The sequence below is a fragment of the Poecile atricapillus genome, chromosome 25 (assembly GCF_030490865.1).
Source record: "Poecile atricapillus isolate bPoeAtr1 chromosome 25, bPoeAtr1.hap1, whole genome shotgun sequence".
Lineage (NCBI taxonomy): Eukaryota > Metazoa > Chordata > Aves > Passeriformes > Paridae > Poecile > Poecile atricapillus.
In genome coordinates this window covers 5,411,155-5,419,425 of record NC_081273.1, presented here as the reverse complement: position 1 = coordinate 5,419,425, position 8,271 = coordinate 5,411,155, and the positions used below count along the sequence as shown (strand labels likewise).

Below are 8,271 nucleotides of genomic sequence, written 5' to 3'. Positions count from 1 at the left end.
CTGGGGCTGCTCCCTCCTGGAGCTGCTGTGGGTGCTGCAGCCCGGGCAGGCTGCAGGGATGATGTTTAGCCTGGAAAGCAGAGAGCAGAGCCTGCAGGCTGCCCAGCTCCAGCCCTGGAAGAGCTGGATGCCTTCGGGAAACACCGGGCAGCTGAGTTCCGGCTGTGCTCAGGGCTTCACAGCATTTCCAGGCTGATAAAAAACCCTGCCTGAGTGGGTCGAACACTTTCAAGGCAGCTCAAAACCCTGTTCCTGCTTCTCCCTGAGAGCCTGATGGCAGCACAGCCACAGCAGCCTGGTGGCCCTGCTCACAGCAGCCCCTGGCAGAAGGAATAGCTGCGATGGTCACTGGGGTTCAGCCTGGCCGTGCTGCCAGCTCTGGAGCCGAGCTGGACTCAGGTTTGGGGGCGGCAGGGCTGGCTGTGGGGCCGGGAGAGCTGCACACACCCTGAGGTGATCGGGGAACAGCTCTGGATGGGCAGGGACCACCCCAGGAGGCTCCACACCCGCCACTCGTGGGAGCAGAAGGTGCTGGGAAGGCTTCAAAGGCCCCACCAGCCCCAGGATTTGGGGAGAAAAAGCAAGGAGGGATTTAAGGCGTCTCATCCCTCCACACTGCCAGGGGCTGGAGTGCTCCAGAGCCTCTTGTTCCTGCTGCTGTGGGTGCCAGGCTCGGGGGCGAGCTGGGGCGAAGGGGGTGAGCTCCTCCCCGGGACAAAGCAGCGGGGATGTGCTGCCTCGGTCAGGGCTCCCCCAGGTCGGTGTGTTCGTGTGTGCAGAGCTACCTCTAGTGGCCACGGGCCCCGGAGAGTGCCCGGGGCTGGAACTCCGGGCAGGGAGGAGGCTCCGGGCCCCTGCAGGACAGAAGGGATGGAGGGGAGGGGGCTTTGGAGCTCTGCAGGTGGCCGCGGTGGCCACCTCGGGCTCGGGTCAGCAGCCAGGGCAGTGCCCACACCCTACAGAACCTCCGAACCATTACGGCTGGAAAAAGCCCTCTGAGAAGGGATCCTTGTTGGTAGGAAAAACCTGCGGTGTGCAGACGTGTTTCAGGCTGGGTGTTTTACTTGTGGCACGGTGGGACAGAGGGAAATTCCTTTCGCAAGGCACCACTCTGAACTAATTGTGGCGTGTCCAATGATTGTATTTCTAACCAGAGCACAAAGCATCACGTTTGAAGGAGCAGTTTAGGAAAGAGCTTCAATAATTCAGTCATTCAAAACCTGCTTCAATAATGGTCTGTTTGTCTTTCCTCCAGCTCTTCTCTCTCCTCAATAAGTTCTCCTGCCTTCATAAGTCCCCCAGAGGGCACTTCCATCCTCTTTAGCCCAGGCAGAGTGGTCGGGAAGGTGTGGTGGCTCCGAGGGCTGCTCCGGGCACAGGTGGCTCATCCTGGAGGGCTCGTTGGCCACGGCCATGAACGGGGGCAAGCTGTAGGGTGAGCTGGCAGCGTAGCTGGGTGAGTAGTGGACGTCTTCAAGGGGGTGCAGAGGGTAGGGCTGGGCTCCAGGGATGGCTGGGCTCCAACTTGAGCCTCGGAATGGGGAAACACCTCCGGATTCAGGCAGGGACGGGCAGCTGGAGCTGGCAGGGAGCGCCTGCAGAGGGTCGGAGCAGGCACTGTCAGACTGGCTGAGGCTCTCGGGTGAGGTCTGCTCCCAGGGCTCTCTCTGCAGGGAAACGGGGAGAGAAGGCAAGGAAAACCCTTAGGAACAAAAGGCTGTCCTGGAGGTAATGGAATATCCACCCCTGGGAACGCCCAGAGGGTTTCTGTGGCTCTGGAGCGGTGTTTGGTGTTCTAACTGTGCAAGGAAACATCCACCCTGTCAGCAGTGGGCAGGGCCTGCATCAGTAGGGCTGACCAGCCCTGATCCTGCAGGATCCAGGAACTCTGTGGTGGGACTGTGAGAGGAGCTGGCACCTGGGATAGGGACAGACAACAGCCTGCAGTCACGAACTGTGTGTCCCAAGTTGGAAGGCACCCACCAGAATCATTAAATCCTGGCCCTGCACAGGACACCCCAGCAATCCCACCCTGTGCCTGGGAGCAGGGTCCAGCTCAGAGCAGAATGGGCTGTCTCCAAGGATGTCTCCAACAGGAAGAGGGAACAATCAGATGGAACCAAAGAGAAAAATCTTCCCCCAGAGCCCTTGCCCATCTGCCATGGCTGCTCCTGTGACAGCCACATCCTTCCCCCCCCGTGACTGAACCCCACATTTAAATGGGGTGACCTTGCCCTGGGGCACAGAACCATGAGCCACTCACGAGCAGGAAGGGCCCCGTGTCGCTGGGGAACGATGGCAGGAGAGGGGGCACGGCCGGAGGGTTGAAGAAGGAGCTGGTGCCAGCTGGGAGAGGAGGAGCACGGTGATCCCCAAACTGCTCGCTGAGATAGGGCTCCAGGAGTGCTGGGTAGCCCTGGGGGGAAGAGGAGTCGCAGGAGAAGGGCTTGGAGCCCAGAGAGGAGGAGTAGACATCACTGACAAACTGCTTGGTGCTGTGGAAATCCAGCTCGGCTGGGAAGGATCTGCGGATGCCGTAGAAACCAGTCGGGGTGGGTGAGCCTGGGGGCCAGAAAAAAGGGTGGGAAACTGTAAAGAAAATTCCACCAGCTGCCACAGAACCATGGGCACCTCTGGGGGTGCAAAGCAGAGCCCTTTTCTCTCCAGCATCACCCAGGAATCCATCCTGCCTGGACACAGGGCATGTGAGCCCAGAGGTGCCTTTGGTTCCATCTGGTGAGCTCCATCTGCAGCAAACCAAAAGTGTTTGGGAAGCTTTAAATAGGAGGGCAGGGAGATCGAGGTCAGCTCAGCTAGGCTGTGCTTCTTCCTTGCTCTGCTACAGCCCCTGGGGAGGAGGCTCCAGCCTCACTCCGCTTTCCCTGCCCGAGAGCTCAAGGGATGAAACAGGTCAGCTCCTGATTTTGTGCTTTCCCGCTCCAGCTCCAGGGAAAATGGGAAAACGCAGGAGGAAAAGGAGGGATTCTGTATAGGACTCCTCCTCTGCTAGAAGAGGTAGGAACTGCTTTAATTACTCTATTTGAGGATTTTATACGAAATTATTCCTGTTCTTTTTTGGATTCTTTTAATTACTTTCCTCCTGGGCTGTCTCTGAGGGGTGGCCCCGCTCCGGGGCTTGTTTCAGATCCTGTGCAGGAGAGCAGACAGGGCTGTGCCAGCCCTCCCACCCACATGGGAGGTGTTTATCAGTGCAGGGAAAACCTCACCTGGCATTTGGCCAAAGGGCGACTGTGCTGCGCTGGTGCTGCCCTGCAAAAGATAAAGAGATGTTTGAAAAAATGCCTTTCCAAAGCAAGGCAGCTCTCAGAGTGTAATTCACGTGCATTGTTTGAGCCTGGGAAGGGTTTAACTCCATGATTTCCTCGGAGGTATTAACAGATGTAGGCTAAGCAGAGATTTTGAAGGTTTTGTGCAGAGCTGATAAGAGGAGTATCAAGATAAGTGGCTTCTTCCTCCTGTCCCACAGGGTCCCTCAAAGCAGGCAGGATGCTGAGGAGTCCTTCTGGTGTTGGCACAAACCAGGCAAGGTGAGATCTGAGCCCCTGAGTGGCCAAAATGGGCAGATTCCAGCCCATGTTCCAGCTCAGCTCTGCTGGGTCTGCTGCCTCAGAGCTGCTTTACCTGGCAGCACAAGCAGCCTGGGTGGAAAGAGAGTTCCTAGATCCTGTTTGGATCCTACAGCAATGGTTATGATAATAATATTATCATTATTAATCATCGTCCTCTCCTCTTGGTTCCCAGGTAAAAGAGAATTACCCCTGGAGTGACCCTGATGCTCCCAGTGCTTAATTCCTTACAAAGCACCCTGGCAAAGGCATCTGCTCCTCTGGGATCCCACTGAGTCCTGGTTTTGGGAGCTCCAAGCCCCCAGATCAGGAATGCAGAGCCCCCAGCAGCGCTGCTGTCAGCTCTGCTGTCCCCTGGCCGCTGCTGGTGGCACACTCTGTCCAGTTTGCATAGTGCAAACAGGAGGTTCCTGCCATAGCAGGCAACCAAATTCAGAGGTTTAGATTTGAATTAAATTTGCCAGCTCTGAGGACTTCCTTCTGCCGAGGGAAGGGTTGCAGCTGCTCAGAGCTCCACCATGGAAATGAGCTCTGAGCCTGCCCAGGCCACGGGGGCTGCAGAGGTGACAGGAGGTGACAGGAGGTGTCAGGAAGGAGCCCCTGGGCTTGTGGACAGTGTTGGTGTCACACAGGCACACAGGAGCTGCCAGGGCTTTACCTGCCTGAATTGGGGTGCAGGAGTCTCTGCTGCAGCCCATCCTTGGCCTCATCAGAGCAGAGCCCTGCATTTCATTCCCTTCCGTGCTCCTTATTTGCCTTAATTGAGACCCATTAGTTCATTTCCTTCCTTTCACTGCCATGGGAACGGGCAGCCTGGATCTCCTGCAGATCTGTTCAGCCTCCCTGGGGCCCACAGCATGTCCAGCTGTTGATAAGCTTGGTCTCAGCCTGCCCTGCCCATGGCCAGGCACAGATCCTGCCTGGGATTTCTCCAGAGAGCTCTGCTGCTTCACTGCCTCCTAACTCACCTATAAATCTGCCTAAATTTAAGGATCCAGCTCAAAATAACGACCTGGCCCTGCCCTTCGGGGCATCACCTCTCTGGGCCCAGCCTTTAGTGGAGCAGCTGAAGGAATAAAAATTCTCCAGGGAAGCTGAGCCTGGGCTGGGCACTGCTGAATGTGTCCCTGGTCTGGGAGCGTTGCTGGGCACTCAGCAATGGGTTCTCTTTAAACCACAGTGTTGCAGTGCTTCACCTGTGCAGGTGTCCACTTCCACACCTCAGAGAAGACAGGAACCCTTTCACCCTGCAGAGAACAGCTCCAGGTTCATCCCTGTGCAAAGGAAAAGCCGGAGCCTCCCTAAAGCCCAGGGCAGAGTCCCCGATTTTGTGGGGGTTTCCTCACAGCACACCCTGATTTCCCATCACTCGATGTCTGCAGGGCCTGGCTGTCAGGAAATTGTTGAAATTGTTGAAACCTCAGCCCAAAGCTCTGCTCTGCTGAGCACTGACCTTCCCTGCTCAGCACAGGCCACCTCCAGAGGCCTCCCCTGGCACCAACAACAGCCAAGGGATTTTTTTTTTTTGTTTTGGTTTTTCTGGAGCAAAGATCACCCTCAAACAAAAGATGCAGCTGAATTACCCTGCATCATCAACAGCCAGAGGGGTGTTCAGTTATCTGCCCCTGGCTTTGATTCTGGGTTATATTCTGCCAGACAAACAGAGCTGCACTTCCAGCTGCTCTTTTCATGATACGTCCGAGCAAATACGGATGTTTGCCCTGCACAATCATTTTTTGTCTCTCATGGGGAATGAGCAGCAGGGCTGGTTTTGCGTCAGACAGAAACGCACAACTGCTGGGCCCTGCAGCACAAAGCCAAGGGCAATAAAAGCAAGGAGGATTTTACGGTTCCAGGGGGTTTCCTTTGTGGCTGTTGAAGCTGCCGCCTCCAGAGAGGGAGCAGGTAAATGGTGACATCATCAACAGGAGCTGTTTTCTCAGCTGCTTCCCGCTGCTCCCCAAAAAACTCTTCCTAAATGTCTGCCTGCTGGGAGTGTGTCCTCCACAGTGACTCTCCATGGCTCATGGGGCTTCTGCCTTTCTACAGTAGCTGGAGCCTGTGGGGATGGATCCATGGCTGGATTTTGCTGGGTTTGGTGACTCCCAATCCTGTTTTTTTTAACCCTGCCTCTTTTGTTGCACAGGGTCAATGGGCCTGAAAGTCACAGTGAGAAAAACACTTGCAAGTAAGTCCCTGTGAGGCCTCTTCAGCCAGAGGTGAATGGGGTTTGGAGGAACAAAGCATCAGAACTCCCAATTTGTGTGTCCTGCTGCCAGTGACATGGGGCTCTGCTCCTTCTCTCTCCTTCCAGGACACAGTTCCAGCTCCCCCTCCTCTGCCAGTGTCCCAGAGCTCCCAGCCAGCCTGGAAGGGAGGAGCTGCTGCCCAGCAAAGGTGAGTGCCAGGAGCAGCCAGGGAAGGATTTGTTGTGCCACTGGATGCCACCACGTCCCACCATCACAATATCGTGTCCCCTTCTGGGGACAGCCTCGCTTTTCTGGCTGGCAATTGAGAAATAAAACAATGTAGTGTAGTAGGACTTGGGTTTCCTGTTGCCATAGAACCACTTTAAGAGGAAATCATCTCTTCCAAGCTGATGCTTGGCCTCTTTCCAGCCCATCACATCCTTGCAGCTCCCCTGGCACTGCGAGAGGAGCTGGAAGGAGCTCAGCATTCAGGGAAGAGCAGCTATTTTCAGGGCACTGACTTGTCCAAGTGCAGCTTGGAAAAGGAAGTCGACTTGGGAAGGTGTCACACGTAGGATGTGAAAGGAGAAAGGAATTTAACATCACTGCCATGATTTAAAAAGGAATTTGAGGCATTTAAGGTTGACAGATATAAAAACCAAGGATCCAGCAGTGATGTTTTGGGGCAAGCGTTAGTGTTGCAAATGTTTTTGCTGTTCTGTTAATACTGGCAGTGCCCCGAACGCTCTTTAAAGCAGAGAATGGGATGTCGTGACTTGATGGGGTTAAAAAAGGGGGTGGGGGGACGGGACTCACGCTGAACCGGGAGCCGCTGCTCTGCCGGGATCGCTTTTCAGCCAGGAGATCCTTGACCGTGTGCTTCACTCGCACTCCTTGGTACACCCGTTTGCCAAAATCTGCAGGGGCTGAGGGAATGCAGAGTTCAGGGAAAGCACAGAGCAGCTGCAAGAAGCAAATTCATCACCTCTGTGCATTGAGTTGGGGAGGAAAAATAGCAATCTGCAATTATTAATAGAAAATCATCCCTTAGGAGCCCGACAGTGAGAGCAGAGGAAAGGCTGATGTGTCCTATCCTTTCCCTGCAGATCCCTCTCTGACTGGTGGTTTTGTGCTTTTGTTTATCCAAAGGGAACCCCACATTTCCCCTCTGGGTCAGCAAATGTGTTTTTAACTGCTGATTTCAGCAGAGGGGTTCAGCCCTTGTGGAGCTGCTGGCTCTCCCAGCACAGCTCTGATCCCATGGAAATGCCTTGGATGGATGGAGTGGCTCCTCTGAACCTCCAAAGGAGAAATCTCAGCCTGTTTTTAATTCACAGTGAACACAGGCAAGTGCCTGGGGGCTCAGTTTTTATCCAGGCTTTTGGGAAGGCACAAAGTGTCCCTGCCATGGCACCTGGAGGGTTTGGACCAGGTTTTTTGCCGTGGAAAACAGCTGGGAGGCATCTGCCCTCTCCCTGTCCTGGACTGAATTCTGGGAGATGCTGAGCACAGAGGTTTTGGCACAGATGGAGAGCTGAGGGACAATGACAGGGACAGCTCTTTTATCCTGGCCAGAACACAGAACTCGCACCTGTGGAGCCAGGGAGGAGTTTCCACGCGGGCTTTTATTGAATTATCCCGGAAAAAAATCTCCCTAACTTTGAAGCTAATCCCTTGGAAAACACACAGCCACGCTCTCCTGAGGGAGAGCAAACTGCCAGTGCACAGATGATGTGTTTGATCTCTAGGATTTATCATTTGGCTCTTCTCCTCTTCAGGATGTGTCCCTTGGCTCTGTTTCTGGTGGCATTTTGGCCCCAGGTGCGCACACAAGGGAGATGAGAGGGTTTAAACAACAGAGGTTTAAACAACAGAGGTTTAAACACACTGCTGGCTTGGCCTTGCCCCAGATAGGTGTTTTTGGGTTTTTTGGGTAATAGCAGCTGCAAATTTGGGCAAGTGGAATTTTGTTTTGGTGTTTGAATGCTGACCAGAGAGCTCCAGCCAAGGCCAGGCACAAAGCAAACATAAAGCAAGGGAGAGATTCCCAAAAATGAGGTGAGGATGAGAGTCTCGTACCAAAAAGCAACAGAAGTGGCCAGAAATGGACATCAGCTGTCACAGGCAGAGCAATTCCAGCAGGTCTGATGCTCTGCAGGTGTTTTCCTGACACCTTTCCTGTGGTCTAAAGGCATTAGGAAAGCACTTCCATGCCCCTCTGCTTTTAAACTCTGTTCTGTGCTCTTGAAATCACTTCACTCACATCCTCAGTCATTCCTCCGCCAAAATTGTTTTAATTAAGCAACTCTCAGCCCTCTAACCCTGGTCTGAAGTTATCACACAACTGAACCTGCTGCTCTCAGTGAATTATCCAGAGGCATCTGATGCAGAGCTGTCAAAACTTCAGAAAAAAACCAAAAAAAAACAAAAAAAAACAACTAAAAACTTCTGCTACTGGCAGCACTGGGGAAGAAAATGCTAATTCAGGCCTGAGT

The 8,271-nt window shown here is 54.1% G+C and overlaps 1 protein-coding gene and 1 long non-coding RNA gene across 2 annotated transcripts; one reads left to right on the top strand and one right to left on the bottom strand.

Annotated features, from left to right (window-relative positions):
• Window positions 1-1,091: 1,091 nt before the first annotated feature.
• Window positions 1,092-4,379, bottom strand: POU2AF2 (POU class 2 homeobox associating factor 2). The gene is made up of 4 exons (XM_058857026.1): window positions 4,246-4,379; window positions 3,228-3,270; window positions 2,264-2,562; window positions 1,092-1,667 (listed from the first exon to the last, which is right to left on the bottom strand). The coding sequence occupies exons 2-4, from the start codon at window positions 3,232-3,234 to the stop codon at window positions 1,269-1,271; spliced, it is 705 nt and encodes a 234-aa protein (XP_058713009.1). The 5' UTR covers window positions 3,235-3,270; window positions 4,246-4,379; the 3' UTR covers window positions 1,092-1,268.
• Window positions 3,234-6,083, top strand: LOC131588282 (uncharacterized). The gene is made up of 3 exons (XR_009279548.1): window positions 3,234-3,389; window positions 3,488-3,548; window positions 5,902-6,083. It is a non-coding gene; the product is annotated as an uncharacterized LOC131588282 (long non-coding RNA).
• Window positions 6,084-8,271: the final 2,188 nt, after the last annotated feature.